This window comes from Bubalus bubalis, chromosome 12 (genome assembly GCF_019923935.1).
Source record: "Bubalus bubalis isolate 160015118507 breed Murrah chromosome 12, NDDB_SH_1, whole genome shotgun sequence".
NCBI classification, from domain to species: domain Eukaryota; kingdom Metazoa; phylum Chordata; class Mammalia; order Artiodactyla; family Bovidae; genus Bubalus; species Bubalus bubalis.
Window position 1 is genome coordinate 63,151,036 of NC_059168.1, and position 21,794 is coordinate 63,172,829.

The window sequence follows — 21,794 nt, forward strand, 5'->3', positions numbered from 1 at the left end:
TAAAGTTTATAAAAAGATAATTGTGGAGTTTTTGAAAGATGTGGTTGTGTTGCACGTACTGTATACAGTTAGAGCAAACGTGGAGTGAATGTCTTTAAGAACTTGCTTTGAGATACTTTGTCATGTTGGAAAGTGAGTTTGGGAATCTAAATATAGTTACTATAATTACATTATTTTAAACTGATATACTGTTAGAAATGTTAATGTAAAACTAATTCTGGTCTGTCATATAGAAATGTGTCAAATGCCAGTGTATACCAGCATGCTTGTTACTTAGGTCAATTCTGTGAATTGTGAGAGAGTTTTTGTTTAACATTTCTCATTTAATTAAACATAAACATGATGTAACTTAAGGGTTAACAGGGTCATATGTTAGTGGTATCTTACCAGTTGCTTAAATCTTGTTTTCTTAACATTATATTTATCTATTTAAAAATTTAATAGAACCTAGTAAGTAGGATACAACAGAATTGCCTGCTAAAAAATAGGTTAGCGTCCTTAAGCTTTTTTGATCATAAGATTTTCCTTGGATTAAATGATTTGATAGAAGTTTCACACGTGATATAAAGTATTTGATGGCAAAAAAATAGTTCCCCAGAATAATTATTTGTTGAAAGAAATTTAAAATTTTTAATTGAATGTGTCTGTGTTACATGGTAAAAATCTATAAACTCAAAAATGTGTTAAAATGATAAAGAGAAGCAGCATTGACTCCGGCAAAAGTCCAGTTGCTGTGGGTGATCAGCACTATCTGTAGTGCTCACTTGCACACACCTGTAGACATCACACATTTGTGTATTGGTGACTCTTTAAAGAAATTCCTACTGTTTGGAGAGGCAGGACGTATCATTTCAAAAGCAGAACAGAGCATGATAATAAAAAAAATTATTTTAATGTATTTTACTTTGTCTTCTTTCAAAAATGTATTTTGGGAGAAATATATTGCTAATGATTTTGCTTATAAAACAGGCATACTAGCATCTAAAGAATACTGGGAACTTTTAAAATCTTTTGCTGATACCTGATTGTTCTTGGTCTCTAGCTCCCAGATGGCCGCATTATCAAAGTCGGGGGAGAGAGGTTTGAAGCACCGGAAGCTCTGTTTCAGCCTCACTTGATCAATGTCGAGGGAGTAGGTGTTGCTGAATTGCTTTTTAACACAATCCAGGCGGCTGACATTGATACCAGGTACTTTAGAAATGGTTGTTTCAAAGTAGCTTATCAGAAATAGATGGAATATAAATAGCTAGAGTGACCAAGTTGTCTGTTGTCTCACCCGAGTTTTTGATAGGATGACACTGGTTGTTGAATGACATATATCATTGTGTCACAGATGCGCGTTTAAACTTATTTTGAAATAGTTTAAACGTTGCAAGTTTCCAGAATAGAAGGGAGGACTCTGTACACTACCCAGTTTTCCATTTTTCTGATTTCAGCAATCTACGTGTTTGTGTGCTCTCCCTTTCTCTCTCTCCTATTCTCAAGTCATTTGAGAATAGGTTGAATATGTAAGTCCTCTTTACTCCTTAATGTTTACTTTGTGGTTCTTAGGAATGAGGCTGTTCTCTTATAGCGGCAGTGCAGTTACTGAGTTCAGGGGATTGATTGCTGATGAACTTTTATCTGCCACCCTCATTTCAGTTTCGTTCTTTGTCCCAGTAATGTCCTTTATACAGTTTTTCTTTTTTCTGGTAAAGGGTCAGAACTAAGAGCATACCTTGTATTTAGTTGTCATGTCTCTTAGTAACCTTTCATGTGTTGTAATTCCTCAGTCTTTCATGACATTGATATTTTTGCAGACTACAGCTTGGGTATGAATGTTTTCTCATGATTAAATTTAGATTGTGCCTTTTTGGCTGCAACACTACTTAAGTGATGTGTCCCTCTTAGGTTATCACATCCAGAAGTGATGTCAGTTTGCTCCTGTTTGGTGTTACTAGTGTTAAACTCTTAGTGAAGTTTCCTGTTTTCTCCATTGTATCAGTTCAGTTCAGTCACTCAGTCGTATCTGACTCTTTGCGACCCCATGGACTGCAGCACACTAGGCCTCCCTGTCCATCACCAACTCCTGGAGTTTACTCAAACTCATGTCCATTGAGTTGGTGATGCCATACAACCATCTCATCCTCTGTCGTCCCCTTCTCCTCCCGCCATCAATCTTTGCCATATTCAGGGTCTTTTCAAGTGAGTAACTCTTTGCATCATGTGGCCAAAGTATTGGAATTTCATCTTCAACGTCAGTCCTTTCAATGAACATTAAGGACTGATTTCCTTTAGGATGGACTGGTTGGATCTCCTTGCAGTCCAAGGACTTTCAAGAGTCTTCTCCAACACCACACTTCAAAAGTATCAATTCTTCGGTGCTCAGCTTTCTTCATAGTCCAACTCTCACATCCATACATGACTACTGGAAAAACCATAGCCTTAACTAGACGGACATTTTTTGGCAAAGCAATGTCTCTGCCTTTTAATATGCTGTCTAGGTTGGTCATAACTTTTCTTCCAAGGAGCAAGCGTCTTTTCATTTCATGGCTGCAGTCACCATCTGCAGTGATTTTGGAGCCCCCCAAAATAAAGTCTGTCACTGTTTCCATTGTTTCCCCATCTATTTGCCATGAAGTGATGGGACCAGATGCCATGATCTTCGTTTTCTGAATGTTGAGCTTTAAGCCAACTATTTCACTCTCCTCTTTCACTTTCATCAAGAGGCTCTTTAGTTCTTCTTCACTTTCTGCCATAAAGGTAATATCATCTGCATATCTGAGGTTATTGATATTTCTCCTGGCAGTCTTGATTCCAGCTTGTGCTTCTTCCAGGCCAGCGTTTCTCATGATGTACTCTGCATAGAAGTTAAATAAGCAGGGTGACAGTATACAGCCTTGATGTACTCCTTTTCCTATTTGGAACCAGTCTGTTGTTCCATGTCCAGTTTTAACTGTTGCTTCCTGACCTGCCTACAGATTTCTCAGGAGGCAGGTCAGGTGGTCTGGTATTCCCATCTCTTAAAGAATTTTCTAGTTCATTGTGATCCACACAGTCAAAGGCTTTGGCATAGTCAATAAAGCAGAAATAGATGTTTTTCTGGAACTCGTGCTTTTTCGATGATCCAGCGGATGTTGGCTATTTGATCTGTGGTTCCTCTGCCTTTTCTAAAACCAGCTTGAACATCTGAAAGTTCACAGTTCACATATTGTTGAAGCCTGGCTTGGAGAATTTTGAACATTACTTTGCTAGCGTGTGAGATGAATGCAATTGTGTAGTAGTTTGAACATTCTTTGGCATTGCCTTTCTTTGGGATTGGAATGAAAACTGACCTTTTCCAGTCATGTGGCCATTGCTGAATTTTCCAAATTTGCTGGCATATTGAGTGCAGAACTTTCACAGCATCATCTTTTAGGATTTGAGATAGCTCAACTGGAATTCCATCAACCTCCACTAGCTTTGTTCATAGTGATGCTTCCTAAGGCCCACTTGACTTCACATTCCAGGATGTCTGTCTCTAGGTGAGTGATCACACCATGGTGTGATTATCTGGGTCATGAAGATCTTTTTTGTACAGTTTTTCTGTGTATTCTTGCCACCTCTTCTTAGTATCTTCTGCTTCTGTTAGGTCCGTACCATTTCTGTCCTTTATTGAGCCCATCTTTGCATGAAGTGTTCCCTTGGTATCTCATTTTCTTGAAGAGATCTCTAGTCTTTTCCATTCTATTATTTTCCTCTGTTTCTTTGCACTGGTCACTGAGGAAGGCGTTCTTATCTCTCCTTGCTATTCTTTGGAACTCTGCATTCAAATGGGTATATCTTTCCTTTTCTCTTTTGCATTTCTTTTTCTTGGGGATGGTCTTGCTCCCTGTCTTCTAAACAGTGTCATGAACCACCGTCCATAGTTCATCAGGCACCCTGTCTATCAGATCTAGTCCCTTAAATCTATTTCTTACTTCCACTGTATAATCGTTAGGGATTTGATTTAGGTCATACCTGAATGGTCTAGTGGTTTTTCCTACTTTGTTCAATTTAAGTCTGAATTTGGTAGTAAGGAGTTCATGATCTGAACCACAGTCAACTCCTAGTCTTGTTTTTGCTGACTGTATAGAGCTTCTCCATCTTTGGCTGCAAAGAATATAATCAGTCTGATTTCTGTATTGACCATCTGGTGATGTCCATGTGTAGAGTATTCTCTTGTGTTGTTGGAAGAGGGTGTTTGCTATGACCAGTGCGTTCTCTTGGCAGAACTCTATTAGCCTTTGCCCTGCTTCATTCTGTACTCCAAGTTCAAATTTGCCTGATACTCCAGGTGTTTCTTGACTTCCTACTTTTGTATTCCAGTCCCCTATAATGAAAAGGACATCTTTTTTGGGTGTTAATTCCAGAAGGTCTTGTAGGTCTTCATAGAACTGTTCAACTTCTTCAGCATTACTGGTCGGGGCATAGACTAGGATTACTGTGATATTAAATGGTTTGCCTTGGAAATGAAGTGATCCTTGTGTTGTTTTTGAGATTGCATCCAAGTACTGCATTTCAAACTGTCTTGTTGACTATGATGGGTACGCCATTTCTCCTATGGGATTCTTGCCAACAGTAGTAGATATAATGGTCATCTGAGTTAAATTCACCCATTCCAGTCCATTTTAGTTCCCTGATTCCTAAAATGTTGACATGCACTCTTGCCAACTCCTGTTTGATCACTTCCAGTTTCTCTTGATTCATGAACCTAACATTCCAGGTTCCTATGCAATATTGCTCTTTACAGCATTGGAACTTGCTTCCATCACCAGTCACATCCACAACTGGGTGTTGTTTTTGCTTTGTCTCTATCTCTTCATTCTTTCTGGAGTTATTTCTCCACTGATCTCCAGTAGCATATTGGGGACCTACCAACCTGGAGAGTTCATCTTTCAGTGTCCTGTCTTTTTGCCTTTTCATACTGTTCATGGGGTTCTCAAGGCAGGAATACTGAAGTGGTTTGCCACTTCCTTCTCCAGTGGACCACATTTTGTCAGAACCTTCCACCATGACCCATCTGTCTTGGGTGGCCCTACATGGCATGGCTCACAGTTTCATTGAGTTAGACAAGGCTGTGCTCCATGTGATTAGATTGGTTAGTTTTCTGTGATTGTGGTTTTCAATTTGTCTGCCCTCTGATGGAAAAGGATAAGAGGCTTATGAAAGCTTCCTGATGGGATAGACTGACTGAGGGGGATACTGCATCTTGTTCTGATGGGCGGGGCCATGCTCAGTAAATCTTTAATCCAATTTCCTGTTGTTGGGTGGAGCTGTATTCCCTCCCTGCTATTTACCTGAGCCAAACTATGGTGGAGGTAATGAAGATAATGCTGACCTCCCTCAAAAGATCTCATGCATATACTGCTACAGTCCGAGCCCCCAACCCTGCAGCAGGCCACCACCAACCCACGCCTTCGCTGGAGGCTCCTAGACACCCATAGGCAAATCTCCTGTGGGGTCACTGTTCCTTTCTCCTGGGTCCTGGTGCACAAGATTCTGTTGAACCCTCCAAGAGTCTATTTCCCAGTCTTAACGTAAGTTCTGGCAGCTTTATAGTGGGGTTAATGGCGACCTCCTCCAAGAGGACTTATGCCATATCCACACCCAGAGGCCCTGTCCCTGCGGCAGACTACTGCTGACCCGTACCTCCACAGAAGATGCTCACACACAGTTCTGTCTCAGTCTCTGTGAGGTCCCCGGGTCCTGTGCGCACAAGGTTTGAGCCCTCTGAGCGTCCTCTCCATTGTATAGGTTGTCTTTTTTTTTTTTTTCCTGATTTATAAGTTATTTGTGGGAAAGTATTTTCAGTAGTGTCCAACTCTCTGCAACCCCATGGACTGTAGCCTGCCAAGCTCCTCTGTCCATGGAATTCTCTAGGCAAGAATACTGGCGTGGGTAGCCATCCTTTTCTCCAAGAGATCTTCCCAACCCAGTGAATGAACCTGAGTCTCTTGCATTGCAGGCAGATTCTTTACCGTCTGAGCCATCAGAGAAGCCCGAAAATACTTTTGAGACTGTGTAAATCTCCTATTCTTCATCAGTTTCTGACTTCCACCCCTTTTATCATCAACTGATGGTTTTTGCCTAAATCCATTTTTATTGTGATGGTTGCAAAAAGATGAATTTTCTAATTCTGTCATTCCTTCTCTATTTATTAGTTGGCATTCTCGCATAAGGAACTGCCTTTTCTTCTCCTTTGTTTTTGTTAATTTTCAGTATGGACTTGTGATTTTATTCAGTGGATTATAGTTTTTATCCCTGCCTTATTTCATTCTGGTGCTGAATTGTTCCTGGTTTGGCCTGTGAGAGCCCCTGCAGCAGGCCTCTGTGTGCTTTGTCGTTTAGTCCCTAAGCCATGTCAGACTCGCTGGGACTCCATGGACTGTAACCAGGCTCCTCTGTTGGTGGGATTCTCCAGGCAAGAACATTGGAGTGGGTTGTTGTTTCCTTCTCCAGGGGCTCTTCTTTGCACCCTCATCTCTTCTGAACATGTTCTATTTCATTCTGTTTTGTGGCACAGGATATTCCCAGCTCATCTTTAATTTTGGTTTCTGAAAAGGCTGTTAAAACTAAACAAAGAAAGCACACTCAGAAGTATTATTCTCCCCACCTGTTGTCTTTCACCTTAGTGCTACTCCTTCTATTTCTTATTTTCTTACACAAGAGGTAGCATCTTGTGAATACTCTTTTGAACTTTGTTTTTTTCTCTTAATATATCTTAAACAATCTTATACCACTTCCTATATGTTGTTGTTGTTCTTTTTTCCAGTGTGTACATATAATGGCTTCTTCAGTGAATCCTGGTTATCTAGGTAGGGTCCAGTATTTATGCTGACAGATAATGCTGCAATTAATAACCTTGTGCACACTGTATCTTTGTATTGTTGGGATGTATGTCCTGAAAAAATGCCTGAGCGGGGAATAGTTGGGTCAAAAGGCGAATGCGTGTGGTTTTGTTATTGCTCAATTCCCTTCTCTTTCCTACAGTCATGTCTGAGGACACTACAGCTGTTCACAGAGTTTGTCAGCATTTTACTTGCATGTCAGTCTAATGAATGAGAAATGATACATCAATGTAATTTTAATTTGCATTTCTCTTAAGATTGAAGTTGCATATAGTTTTCTGTGTGTTGTATGCTAAGTTGCTTCACTTGTGTCCAACTCTTTGCAACCCTTTGGACTGGAGCCCCTCCGGCTCCTCTGTCCATGGGGATTCTCCAGGCAAAAATACTGGAGTGGGTTACCATGGCCTCCTCCGGGGGTCTTCCTAACATAGGGATTGAACCCAAGTCTTTTATGTCTCCGGCATTGGCAGGCGGGTTCTTTACCACTGGAGCCAACTGGAAAGCCCGATGGACCATTTTTATATCTTTTCTTGGTGAATTATCTGTTTGTGGCTTTTGCCTGTTATCTGTAAAATTTTTGTAATTTTTTTTTTCCTCTCAATTTTTAAAGAAGTTCATTTTATTTGAGCTCTGTGATCCATTTGCAGATATTTTGTAATTTTTCATTTTTCTCTTCTGGTGTTTCTGGCCACATAAAATTTTGGTTTTATTTAGTTATATAAGAAGATTTATAATCTTTTATTGCAGCTTGAGTTTGTCACAGAAAGCTCTCCTCTTCACCCAAGTTGAGAAATTCACTCAGAAACATTTTACTAAGCAAGTGTTTGCTTACTTCTTTATTTAACCCTAATGAAATAACTGCCTAATTTTTGTGGGAGGGTGGGGAACAGGACAATAATGGTAATTAGTAAAAATAGCAATTGGCTTAGAACAAGCTGTAAATCTAATGGAAGATGATCAGAAGTCTAACTTAGACTTCATAATTATGATAAGTTCTCATAATGAGGATTGGGTAGATGCTTTTGTCCCTTGATGTAATGATCACTAATAGCAAGATTATATATAAAACTGCATACCTGTTGGTGGTGATTGAAGTTTTGGTGATGCTAAAGCACTGGAGTCAGGTCGGTTCCCTTTCCACGTTGCTAGCCTCGGAAAGTTGCAGCACTCAGATTTTGTTCTGCATGTTCAGTGTATTGAAAGCATACATGTAGATGCTCACGGGCATATACCACATGTAGCTGTACTTCAGCTGCTTAGTTTATGTTACATTCATGCATGCATCTGCGGTTAAATATAATACAAAACTTCTAGAAGCTAGAATTACAATAGCCTGAGCCCTTGAGAACCTGAAAGGAAGTAAAACCCGGAAGCGAGTTTGAATGAAGCCAAAATGGATACAACCTAGCTCCTGAGTTTTACTAAAAAAGCTCCTCCGACTCTCACTTAGATTATACTGTTAATACTTTTACTCCATCTGCACTTATTTTAGATTTGATTATCTGGTATCATGACCAGCAGCATATTTAAGGAAGAAAGACAGGGCTGCTATTAGAAGCAAGCACATCAATCTAACCAAAAATAATAGCCAGCGGCCTCAAAGCAGAGGAACAAAAGGGAAAACTACAAAAGGCAAATGGAAAAATTCAAAAGCTAGAAGTGGAGTCATGGTGGAATATAGTTTATTTTAGTAGACAACCACATCTAAGTGGCTCCATGGAAGCACTGTTACAGCCCAGCCCAAATACCGCTCCTTTGTTATGTGAACTAGGCGTTATTGAAAGACTTAATTACATTTGCAAGAAAATGTGTTATGTGCTTTAGGAGTATTGTCATCAAAATGGTAATAGATATTTTATATATAGTTTGTTATCTGTTTATAGTAGTAATAGCAAGCATTCAGCCCTGCAGTTTACATGTTGAATTTTAGTTAATTCTCCCAGCAACCTGAGGCTAATGTAAAGAAAAGCAGCTCTTGAGATACTGTTTTCCTAATCTGAAACCCCTAATGAATACCTGTTGTGTTTTCCTAGATCTGAGTTCTATAAGCACATTGTGCTTTCTGGAGGGTCTACTATGTACCCTGGTCTGCCATCCCGGTTGGAACGAGAGCTTAAACAGCTTTACTTAGAACGAGTATTGAAGGGTGATGTGGAAAAACTTTCTGTAAGTATCAGTCAATACTCCAACTGTTAGCATACTGTTAAAACCCTGTAAAATAGCTTGTGAATCTTGACAACCACCAGAGGGAGCAAGAAGTCTTCCTAAACAAACGTCTGCTGCAGCCCAGTGCAGCCTTGAAGAGTAGAAGTAAGTGCTTCAAGATGAGCTTTGTCTCAGCGGTCCTAGTGCCAGCTCACCTTTCTACTCAGTGAACTGAGACGGCCGGGTCCAGTGACATCTGTTTCGGTTCATCTGGAACCAGTAGCCTGAAGAACCTGCTGTACTGTGGAGCAAGGCTGTTGGGTTTTGTTTTTTTTTTTTTACTATGTCATCAACATTCAGTGCTACTCTTGGACTGTTTCGTATTTCTGATTTAAAATTATTTTCTGGCTGTTTGTTGCGTATGTCTTTTATCTCCCCAATCAGATAGTCTCCAGTTCTTTTGCATCCGTGTCAACAATCATAGCTCTTAAAACAGACTTTAAATGATAGTTGTTCATACATGGAGTGGAAAGAAGTTTTTAAACCAGGGTGTAACAGTTGATGGTTATTTGACATTGATTTTTCTCTACAAACCCTGGAATGTGTGAAGTACACTATCTATACATACTATGTGCTCAGCTAGGAGTCATCTAATTCTAAGTTAATCTCTGAGGTTCACATGTACACCCGTGGTGGATTCATGTCAATGTAAGGCAAAACCACTACAATATTGTAAAGTAATTAGCCTCCAGTTAAAATAAATAAATGTATATTTAAAAAAAGAAAAGCAGTATAAAGTAAAACATTTTAATTTTGTTTTAAAAAAAATCTCTGAGGTTCATCTCACCAACTTTGATCAGTTGTTTTAGATAATGAGATTACATCATACAGAGGGCTTTATGTATTGGAGACACTATATTAGGACTTCCCTGATGGCTCAGATGGTAAAGTGTCTGTCTACAATACATCTTTCATTTGTGACTGAAATTATTGAAATTAAATTCTGTATGGACTCATACATTAAACCGATTAAAAGACTTAAAGGAGGCATGTTGTTGAAGTACTTCACTCGTCTGTCTGATGTTATTGAGTTATACATATAATTTAAAATCAGTCTTAGATGATTATTCAGCAAATACTACTTGAACTCCTATGTGCCAAACACTTGTCTGGGCAAAACAGTGGTGAACAAAACAAAATCTCTGCTTTTACTATGAATAATACTTTGGTTAGTAATAAGCACTATGAGGAAAAGTCAGGTTAGGGGCTCGAAAGTGTGCTTCTTCAGGTAAGAGTGATTAGAGAAGGAGCCCAATGAGATAACTTTTGAACAAAGGCTGAAGGGAATGAGGAGCCTGACTCTGGGGGGAAGAATCTTCCAGGCAGTAACAGTCCTGAGTTACGGGGAGTGTGTAGGAGTGGCTGGAGCAGAGTAAGCACGGGAGGGGACTAGGAGGTGAGTGCAGAAAGGCAGTCAGGGGATTTCCCAGGCGATCCAGTAGTTAAGACTCCACACTTCTACTGCAGGGGGTATGGGTTTGATCCCTGGTGGGGGTACTAATCCCACATGCCACATGGTACAACCAAAAAAAGAGGAAGGTAGTCAGGATGCAAGTCTTGTTCAGCCATGGTAAAGATTTTGGCTTTCCTTCTATTGAGATAGAATGAGATAGAGTCTTGGGAGGATCTTGAGCAGAGAAAGTAGTATCTGATTTGTTTAAAGGATCATTAAGTCTGATGTGGCGAGTACTTGCTTGAGGAAAGGGAGGAAGAAAGGTGACCGTTGCAGGATGGGTTAGGAGGCTCTCAGAGGAGGGAGGAGCTGATAGATGTTTGTAAAACAAATGAGGAGGTGTGAAGTGGTGTCTTAGAGAGTGGAAGAGAGAAGAGAAATGTCATGGGGTTGCTGAGCATCTCTGAGGGGCTCAGTTGAGGTAAAGCTTAAAGTGGATGTTGAGTTTTTCTCACCCCGCGCTCAGTTACTTGAGGGCAGGGGAAGAGCAGAGAGTTGATCACTTGAAATGGGATTCTGCTGAGCAAGGCAGAGAAGGACAGTGTCACTGAGGATGGTGTCAGGACGTGGTGGAGAGAGTGCGCCCACGCGCCACCGAGCAGGTCTGAGGAGAATTCCTCCGCATGAGGCTCTGTAGACACCATGGGCCCAGAGAGTGGTGGCTGGAATGGCCCAGAAGGGCGAGTTTCTGAGGGTCTCTGGAATGGCAGTGGTGAGAAACTGCAGCCCGTTGCAACAGCTGCAGGGCAGCGGTGTCCTCAAGGGCCAGCCAGGTTTCCCCAGGAGCAGGGTGGCCAGAGCACAGCCCAGGCCAGACCTGGCTGTTTGACAAATGAAGTTTTTGGGAACATGGCCAAGCGGACTCCTTTGTCACCTAATATGTTACCTGTTGTCACACACTGTCTCTGGCTGCCTTTAGCTATTGCCAGAGTAGGTCCTGCAGAGCTTCAAGTATTTATCCTCTGATCCCTGTAGAAAAAGTTTGCAGACCCCTGCCTAAGAGTGAAAAAGTAATGAACAGTTAGAACGGTAGGTTAGCCTCAGAATTAATCAGTCAACAGGTGTTTTTCTATGTCATATATTATGACAGATCCTACAGTTCATGTATGTGACATAAAGACAGTTAAGATGACGTAGCTATTTTGAGTCTTTTTGCACGATTTGTGACTTTGTAAATAAAACTGCTACTTCATTTTAAGGTTTCTCTTGCATGTGTTGACTTACCATACAGAAGGTCTCTCCTTGTTAGACAGCTAAGAGTGGCTACAGAGTGTAAAGCTTTTCCTGCTTGTCTTTAATTTTATTTACTGTGTTCATTTTTTCCAACATCCTCATAATTTATCTTGACCATATTTGGCCTTGTTTATTCAAACATTTGTTTGAATTTGAGACAATAGAAAATGAGCTTTGCTTATAAGAACTTAAATCTTTGTTGCCTGGGACTACGATCATAAGAGCATAAGACCTTGAAGAAAGTAGAAGTCCTCTTATCCCAACTCTTCACTTGTTAGCTGGCTGGATGATTTGCCCATCAGTGGAACACCTGTCACAGCCAGGACTCCAGTACTTGGGCTTTTAGTAGGGTGACCGTGGAATTCATTGTTCGTATCAAGATGCTTTTGAGAGTGACAAGGGGTGCAGTTAACACTGGGGCCACGGGTGTAGGTAGGGAGTGTTCTAAACACACTGGGATGGATTTGCAATCTCCTGACTGTGCGTGGGGCAAGTTACACAAGGTCTCTCTCTCCTTCACATGTATACATCACAGGACCTTTGTGAGAATTTAAGAAAAAGTCATTTTCATAAGATAGAAAACACCATGCACGTGTGACATTTTACTGTCTCCTCTTTCTCCTGTAGAAATTCAAGATCCGCATTGAAGACCCGCCCCGCAGGAAGCACATGGTTTTCCTGGGAGGTGCAGTTCTAGCGGACATCATGAAGGACAAAGACAACTTCTGGATGACCCGACAGGAATACCAAGAAAAGGGTGTTCGTGTGCTGGAGAAACTCGGGGTGACGGTTCGATAAACTGTGAAGCTGGTTCCCATCACGCCCTAATGTGCTTTCTTTTTTTCCATTACTGCCAGTCTTTGAACTCATTCAACTCCAGGACCTGGAAGAGGCCTGTCTGCCTGTGCCCTTTGACTGGAAAGGTCAGGTTTTATTCTGGTGTCTTGCGGAAGTTGTGTTAAGTTTGTGTTCATGTGGGTAAATCTGACTGTTTAATTCTACCACTTCCCTGCGAACACAGGGAGAGGGCAAGGGTCCTGTCTGCTGCTTTGTTTCTTCTAAGTAGGCATTTAGATCATTCCTGTAGGCTTCCTATTTTCACTTTACTGCTCTAATGCTGCTAGTTTTAGTCTTTAGCACACTAGGTGGTATGCCTTTATTAGCATAAGAAAAAACTTAACAGGAGCTTTTACGTATTACTGGGGTCAGGACTGGGTGGGCGGCTGCTGAGCCCTTTGTGGAGTTTCCTCTGTAGTGTGGTGCTTTCTACAGTACTGCTGCAGCTTTAAGTACCTTAAAGCTTCTGGTGTTAACATTTTAGGGAAATGGTAGGCTCAGAACTAAACTGTTTGGGTGGGATTTTGCGTGGAGGACAGGGGTAGACTTTTGATATTCATTTTTTGATTTTTGAGCTTTTCTGCTCTAGGGTACGGGCGATGAACTTTATTTACAATACTTTGATTTGGCAGGTTTTCTTCTACTTTTGGTCTGCCTGGAACTGTTTCCATATGATGTAAAAAGCAGGTGTAGTGTCCCATTATTATGTGGTTTGGGGATTTTTTATTTGTTTTTTAAAATTAACCATGTCAGCTGGGATTAGACTCCCTAGAATCTATCAGTGGAAAAGTAACATTGAAAAAATGCTTTTGGAAATTCAAATTTCAGACAAAAAGTGCTTAAGAGCTGGTATTTTTTCTAAGTACTTCTATTTATACCAGAAGCATTAAAGTAACCCAGTGCCAAGTACCATTCTTGAAAAATTCTTTTATATAACCGACCAGTGCTTATTTAATAAAAACAAGTAGATACATACAAATAATTACTGGCAGTAGGTTATAATTATTGGGTTAAAAATAACATTGAAATATGGGACTTTCTGCCAGTTGGGTAATTTTCACTGATTTTCTTTTGTTGTTGGTATGTTTTGATTTAAAACCTGAAAGTGGAGTAAAATATGACTATTTAAAATGTTGGCTCCCCAAAAATCAAGATTTAAATATGTACTTGTACTGAAAAAACTAATCATAACTACTAAATCTTAGCCATCTTAGGCTTGAAAGAAAAGTTGGTATTTTGTAAATGTTTGCAGATTTCCTGTCAGAAAATCATATTTATGAATCCTGTCGGTATTGCTTGGTCTCTGAAAAAAAATATCAAATAGTACCCAGACTTGAATTCCTTCTAAATTGAAAAATAAAGTAATAAGAGATTGTATCACTTCTGTTAATATTATGTATTTTTTTGTCTCTTTTACCTCAATTTGAACAAATAAAAGAAGTTTGCCTGCATGCTGGACATGCTTCATTACACGTGAATAAGCCTGTGAATGTCTGTAAGATTTCAGTGACGTGGGTGTCAGAGTTACGCTGAAATTCTAAAATGTTCCTAAATTATGTATTTACCAATCCCCCTAGACTTTTGAAAACTGAGTTGTTAAAGGACATCAATGCAGAACTAGTATCTACCAGTTGTTTATTTCAGGTAAATGGATTGACTCCTGACCTTTGATCATGATTTTAAAATACGGAGATAGAAAACAACAAAGAATGGAATAGACTCTTAAATAAAACAATGAAGACATTTGTCCCTTGAATGTAGAATTTGGTTTTAATTTTGTAATTTTGCTATCAAACATGACCGTTAAAATATTAATATATAGAGAGTGTAATTTTTTAATTACATTTTTAAATTTTCCTATTCTAAGGTGAAATAATGCATTTAGTATAGTGATTTGGGGGTGGGGTAGGGAAATATCATTAATTGGAGTTGTCAGGTATGAGCCCTTCAGAAATGAAAGTGTTTTCTGTTTTAAAAGAGATGTGATTTATAGCTCTTGAAAACCATTGTCACTTAAATTCCCAATGATGTTTAAAATTCTTTTCTTTTAAAATCAGAATTGCCAATGCCTTGACCTTTGAGAAGGGTTTCTTAGAAATAAGTCCTACATTAGAACTCTTTTCCTTAATATGGTATTGGATGTTAACTTTTACACAGTTCTGAGCACTGTCAGCAATATCTGGAAAGTATTTTGAGAGATCAATGGAAAGTCAAACATCCTGATTTTAACATAAATACACTTCTTTTTGATTGAGGGAAAAAAATCAGATTTTTCAAAGTACATTTGAATTTTGTCTTTGTTTTTCCTCTCGATAGTATTTCTCTTTGGTTTCATTTTCTTATTTTTATTCATATTTTCATTTTTGCTAACACAGGACGGATTGACAACTTTATGCTAGTTGTTAGGCCAAGTTCAGTTCACTGTCAAATTATTTGACAAAAAAGAACTTACCTTTTGGTATGTTCTTAATTTCTGAAATGATTTTAAATGCATAAGAAAAAAATAGAATAAGAGCAAGTCACAGCTAAAGCTCCATTAGAGACATTTTTCCCTCTAGGAGACTGTTTTGTCTCCTGGAAGATTTAAGGAGGCTTTGTCAGTGTTAGAAATGCTTGAGAGACCTATATGAACATGCCTCTTCTCAAGGACATTTTAGCTCACCTCTGCAGACTTTTAGGCATGTTGTTTTTAAGAAAACAGCTAAAGACAGATGAAAATGTATTAAGCCAACCCTTTCTTACTTTTATACCAGCCTTTGAGGAGTAGATGCAGGTATTTTTGTTTCTCCTACTCCATGAACTTGAATGCTAGAACCTCATGGCTCCCCTTCACTGCCAGAATTCCCAGGACATCCTCTGGTGTCTCATATGCAGTCTCTTCCTGGTCACCTAAATTGTCATGTGACCGCTCTCTCCGTGTTTCAGAGGAAGAAAATCTCAGGCCCTGTATTAGGTGTCATAGTGGATACAATGAATGTCTTGGTGCTCTTCACAGTTTTTTTCCACCCACAAACTTTAACCGCAAACTGTGTACAATTGACTGTGGTGATTACTGCTAATTTTAGAACCTTTAAGGAGGGTACCCAACTAAAAGTGAACGAGAAACTCAAGGATTGATTTTATCTCAGTATTTAACATGCTGTCTAACCTTGGACTTGTCCAACCACCCACAGTACCTGGGGTATTTGTAGGATCACTTTTTTCCTCCAGTTAAAATTTCTTGAACTATTAGAAGATTGAAAATGCTACATCCAAGGTAAGTGGAGGAGGTGGGAGAAGGACCTGGGAAAGTGTTAAGTACTTCAGTTCAGTTCAGTCGCTCAGTCGTGTCCGACTCTTGGCAACCCCATGAATCGCAGCACGCCAGGCCTCCCTGTCCATCACCATCTCCCGGAGTTCACTCAAACTCACGTCCATCGAGTTGGTGATGCCATCCAGCCATCTCATCCTCTGTCGTCCCCTTTTCCTCCTGCCCCCAATCCCTCCCAGCATCAGAGTCTTTTGCAGTGAGTCAACTCTTTGCATGAGGTGGCCAAAGTACTGGAGTTTCAGGTTTTAGCATCATTCCTTCCAAAGAACACCCAGGGCTGATCTCCTTTAGAATGGACTGGTTGGATCTCCTTGCAGTCCAAGGGACTCTCAAGAGTCTTCTCCAACACCACAGTTTAAAATCATCAATTCTTTGGTGCTCAGTTTTCTTCACAGTCCAACTCTCGCATCCATACGTGACCACTGGAAAAACCATAGCCTTGACTAGATGGACCTTTGTTGGCAAAGTAATGTCTGTGCTTTTCAATATGCTATCTAGGTTGTAAAGGCCAAATTACAGGCTTTTTAACCCCACCATATTGCAGTAACTTTAGCTATAGAATGAAAGTAGAATTGGGATGTAAATAAGGCAGCTCTCAGCATCAGCAGGGAATTGGTTCCAGGACACTACCCACGTTGTCCCCCCAAGGCCGCCAGAGCCCCTTATATAAAACGGCATGGTATTTATGTGTAACCTACGTACATCCTCCTGTGTTCTGTAAATCATTCCTAGATTTTGTCTGATAATATAATGTGAAGGCTGTGTAAACAGTTGCTAGGGCATGCAGCAAACTCAAGTTTTGCTTGTTGGATTTTTCTGGAATTTTTTTTCCTGAATATTTTCAATCTGCAGTTGATTGAATCCTCAAATGTGGAACCCGTTTTTTAGAGGGCCAAATGTAAGTTCCAGTGATTTTTTTTCACATTAAACTTAACATTTTAAAAGCATCCTTAAGCATCTTGCTCTTCGTTGGTTAAATAACATACAAAGTTAAGTTAAAAGAAGGTATTATATTTTCGTTTAAATCATCTTCACTGTAGCAATGACAAAAAAATAAATCTTATACCTACTGTATCTCAATTTTTGTTATGTGCAGATGTAAAATATTTTAACTGGCTAAATTAAAGTGTTAGTCACTCAATCCGACTCTGTGACCTGTGGACTGTAGCCTGTGAGGCTCCTCTGTCTATGAAATTCTCAAGGCAAGAGTACAGGAGTGCCATTCAGAAATCTTCCTGACCCAGGGATCAAACCCTGGTCTGCATTACAGGCAGATTCTTTACCATCTGAGCCACTAGGGAAGCCCCATCTAACTGTAGAGGGAATCCAAATCCTCTTTCTTTTCCCTTGGGCAGAACAGAGTTCCTGGCCTGTCTTTCTCATACCTACACTCAACTCCTAACCCACTAGAGGAAAAGAGAAAGACTGGAAAGGACTCTGCAAATAATTTCCCTTGAAATAGATGGATTAGAGTATTTTAACAAGGCTTGCATGAACTAGAAAGGTTTGGGATGTGCAGAAACCAGTCACAAGGATAAGGCACAGTTTTCAAGGCTAAGGTAGACCCCTGAGAACACTGCTGTTTGCCATTAATATCAAGTTGCGCTTTTACCTGTTGAATGCTTTTTTTGTTGTTTAAGATGAGTAAAAAGGAAACTAGTCAGCTGCTTTGTACTTCCTGGAACAGAGGTTTGAAACAGGGCCCCAACTCTCAAGAGTAAGAACTCCATGCATAAAAAAGTAATCACAAATATTCAAATGTAAAGGTATTAATACGAACTAAAGGTTGACATTTTAATTTGATCTTTTTTGTTAAATGAGTACCTTGATGTACAGGGGTTGTTGGAATTTTTATTATAGGTTTATCCTGCACAAGAAAATTTCCTGTCTATGGGAAATAAAATCGAAGGATTTCCTGAGTGAGAATTAGTTCTATTAACTTTTATGTTTTCATATTTCATGCCATCTTAGTGTTTGAAGTGTAAGAAATTTGGGCCTTCATTTGTAGCTATGGGGCTATCATATGATATCACTTATATGTAGAATCTTTTAAAAAAGATACAAGTGATTTACAAAACAGACTCACAGACTCTGAGGACAATTTAGGGTTACAGGGGATGGGGGGAAGTGGGAGGAGGCAGGATAGATTGAGAATTTGAGATTGACAAGTACATACTGCTATGTTTAAAATAGATAACCAGCGAAGAACTACTGGATTGCACAGGGACGGCTGCTCAATATTCTGAGTCCCAGATGCGACTTGGGTGCTAGAAGTGGTCAAATATCCAGTGCTTATTCCAAAATTACTGTTTTTATAGATGGTTTCTCCTTGGCTTCTGACTTGCGTGGTTCCCAGCTCCCTGAACTCAAGTTAGTACAGCAGCTCTATGGATTGAAATGATTTGTAGTCCAGTCAAGGAGCCCATCTACCACAGACTTAGTTTTACTCTAAAGAAGAAATCTGTTTCAAGTTCCATGCAACTAACATACAAAGGAAGGTGGAGGCAATGTGGAGACCAGCTACACAGTCCCTATAATTCTCCAGGCCAGAATACTGGAGTGGGGAGCCTATCCCTTTTCCAGAGGATCTTCCCAACCCAGGAATCAAACCGGGGTCTCCTGCATTGCAGGCCGATTCTTCACCACCTGAGCTACCCAGGGAAACCCTATATATAGTTGTTTCGGGTTTTGATTTTCTTTTCAAATGTAAGCTCAGTTCATTACATAATTAGGAAGTTTGTGAAATTTTAATATGTTAATTGACAACTACTAGAGGGAGAAACAAAAACTTACTCTTGCATTTGCTGTTTTTGGTGAGAACAGTTTTAGCCAGAGATTTGAATGGAGAGGAGACAGGAGGCCATGTAGCTACTCTGTATCAGAATTAAGTAACCAGCTGCAGGTGAGTACCATGCACCAGAGAAACAAGCAACCAGCTGTAGGTGAGCGGGTGGTTAGTTTTAAGCGCAGGAACGGTCTTAGGAGTTTGGTGGACCCTCTGGGTGAATAGGAAGTGACTTATCTTCTGAACCTAATTCTTACATAGCCCATATTGGTAAGTTTTAGCCTTTTCTGTGGTTGGAGAGTGTGTGGTTGATGCTGGATGCATTTTCTTGTTTGCCTGCATATCTCATTCCTACTGTTTTCACCATGATAGGTTCTCTTAAATTTTCCATTTCACCCAAGAGCATACAGCAAGTATTGTTCAACCTTTTAAGCACCATGTCTGATAGTACAGTTAGCTAAAAATGCATAGCAGATGTTTAGAAGCCTTGTTTGTTCTCAGTGTTGGCCCAAAGGTTGTCCAAAAGTGGAAGTGTTTGTTTATAAATGTCCAATAGTTATTTTAATGACTGCTATCACTATATTTTCTTGGGACGTAAAAACTGATTGCAAAATTACAAGGTTCCCCAAAGCAGAGTGCTTGCTGTTCACAATGTGGATATGCTATTTGCCTTTTCTTGAACACAAGTGGAGGCGGTGCTTGGAAAACAGTCTTAGGACTTTATGCTGCCATTCTTTTAAAATGATGTGACAATTTATTTCATGGTTGTCTTTTTTTAAAAGTTTTGAATAAGTCTATTCTCAGAAAAGAGTTGGCTGAAAATTATCTTTCTTTTCCATTTTATATATGTAGCATCCTTAGGCCTTAAACATGTTTCTGTTCATCCCATTCAAAAGAAGCCAAGATTTGTAGTGTCAGCCAGTGGAACTCTGCAAGGTCTTTTAAAAAAAATAAAGTCTTCTTTGAGCATTCTAAAGGAAAGTTCTGTTTTGTTGCATTTGTGGGTCTTTTGAACAAATATATGACAGGAAAGATTTATGTAATGAAATTCCCATGTGTTTAGAGTCTATAGAAGCTTAGATTTATGGCCCTCCCTCCCCCATGTCTGCCATCAAATCATTGAGACTGGAAAACTTTTGAATACGGTCCCCATCACAAAAAAACCTTTGCTGTTCCCACATGCTATGAAGTGACACCTTAAACTCTTAGAACTCAAGCTTTGTTAACTGCCAAACGAAACTAAGTGCTGCTTCACTAGCTGATTTTTTTCAAAAGCTGGGGCCTTTCCCCACTCAATTTTAGTACAGTAATTACTTCCAAGAATATATCCTGTTTTCTTCAGGCTCGCAGCTTGTCTGCTGGAACAATTAGTTGTGAAGCAGACAGAGAAAGAGCTACATCTGCAAAAGGTAGGACAGGGTTAGGAGACGAAGAGGAGATAAGCCCCTCGTTTGTTTGTTTGTTTGCAAAACCAATACAATATTGTAAAGTTAAAAAAAAGCCCCTCATTTTAACTTACAGCCACCCACCCTGCAAGGAGAGGGCTGGCCAAGAACATCGACGCTGATTTACGAGGAGAAATGAGGACACCTTTTACCCCAGATCTGGATTTGTGACAGTGTCGGTGTACAATGATTCCATTCAGACCAAGACAGAATTCCAAGTCTCCGGGGTGTTCCCTTCCCCACACCTCCACTCTTCCTCTCCTAGCCTTTCTGGCGACATTCAGGCTGGTGCTTCTCAAACTTTTGGGTGCCTGAGAACCTCTTGGGGAGCTAATGATGGCACAGATACCTGGCCCTCTTTCCAGAAACTGAGGTGACCCTCTCCAGAAGGGAACATTTGCTCTGAATCAGAAACCTGGGAAGTTTTGTTCAGAATTAAGCTACACCCTCAATGATAAAAATCTGGGCATTTTTCCTCCAAAAGCTTTCATTTAATCGAGAGTTTTCTAACAGAATGAAGATAAGGGCTGTCCAGTCTAGAACTTCGCCAACAGGGACTCTTGGATTCCTGATTAATCTCTGTCTTTCTCCTCTCCCTACTATATGCCTTGAGAAACCTGGCTTCCTTTATTATTATATCTTAATTTTACTTACAAAGGAAAGCGTTGCCAGTCTCATCTGTTTCAAATGCCATTTCTTTGAAATCCCTTTTGGAAAAGGATCATGGTTTGCGGCCTTTCAGAGAACAAGAATACATCTTTAAAATTTTGGGGCCACTGGGCAGTATGCAGGATTTTAGTTCCCCTACCAGGGACCATTGAACCTCTGCCCCCTGCATTGGAAGCATGGAGTCTTAGCCACTGGACCACCAGGGAAGTCTCTAAGACCACCAGGGAAGTCTCTAAGAATGTATCTTACCTAAGTGTCCTTTGAACTTTTAAAGTTCTTTGGCTTTCTGTAAACTGAGCCAACAGGGGTCTTCAGGCCCTACATTCATTAATGGAGTCACACAGCAAGCATTAGCAACAAGGATGAAGTGGCGACACAAACCTGTAATGGTCATCACCCATCACCCTTTCCTCAGCGCACACTAGGATCCAGGTGCGGTCCCTCAGGCACTTTACTAGCATTCTCTTGTAATTTAAGTCAGATTTATTACCTTCACTTTGCAGATAGGAAAACACATAACAGATACAGTCACCGGAACAGGAGCTCAGAGCTAAGAAACGCAAGCATCTCTGACTGCATGACCTTGGCTTCAACGCCACCTTGCAGCAGTTCCGCATGATGGTCATCAAGTCAGTCTGTCTCTCCAAGCCTTGATGACCCCACCCCTCGGGGACCTTGGGAAAAAGCACTTGTCTCTTGTGTGCCTTTATTTAACCCAGGCCGATGAGTAAAGTGCCCCAGCCCAGACGGAGTGGTTGACATCCCAAGTGCCATTTAAAAAGCGCTTTGATATGAAGTGCTCCGTAAGAACTTGTTCTTCTGTTTATAGCAAACCATTCCCATGAAGAAAATTAAGTGGAGACTGGGAGTGAACAAGTGAGTGAGCGGTCGGCTGGGCAAAGGCATTTAGATCCGAAGGGGCTTGTCACACACACTTTGAGGACTTATCAAGCTCAAACTTTTTTGTGGGGCGTGGGTAGGGGGGAGTCGTTGCCTAGCAGGTGTTCAT

General features: G+C 40.2%; 1 protein-coding gene and 1 long non-coding RNA gene across 3 annotated transcripts in view; both read left to right on the plus strand.

Annotated features, from left to right (window-relative positions):
• The window catches only part of ACTR2 (actin related protein 2), a 37,753-nt gene extending 23,726 nt beyond the window's left edge, over positions 1 to 14,027 (plus strand). For both annotated transcript variants that reach the window (XM_044926063.1, XM_006053528.3), the window contains 3 exons: positions 1,043 to 1,188; positions 8,882 to 9,014; positions 12,367 to 14,027. In XM_044926063.1, the coding sequence (XP_044781998.1) occupies positions 1,043 to 1,188; positions 8,882 to 9,014; positions 12,367 to 12,537 (450 nt within the window). In that variant the 3' untranslated portion in view covers positions 12,538 to 14,027. The remainder of the gene's footprint in view (positions 1 to 1,042; positions 1,189 to 8,881; positions 9,015 to 12,366) is intronic.
• Positions 14,028 to 16,262: 2,235 nt separating this feature from the next.
• Positions 16,263 to 21,513, plus strand: LOC112578089. The gene is made up of 2 exons (XR_006543444.1): positions 16,263 to 18,941; positions 20,193 to 21,513. It is a non-coding gene; the product is annotated as an uncharacterized LOC112578089 (long non-coding RNA).
• The last annotated feature ends 281 nt before the right edge of the window (positions 21,514 to 21,794 follow it).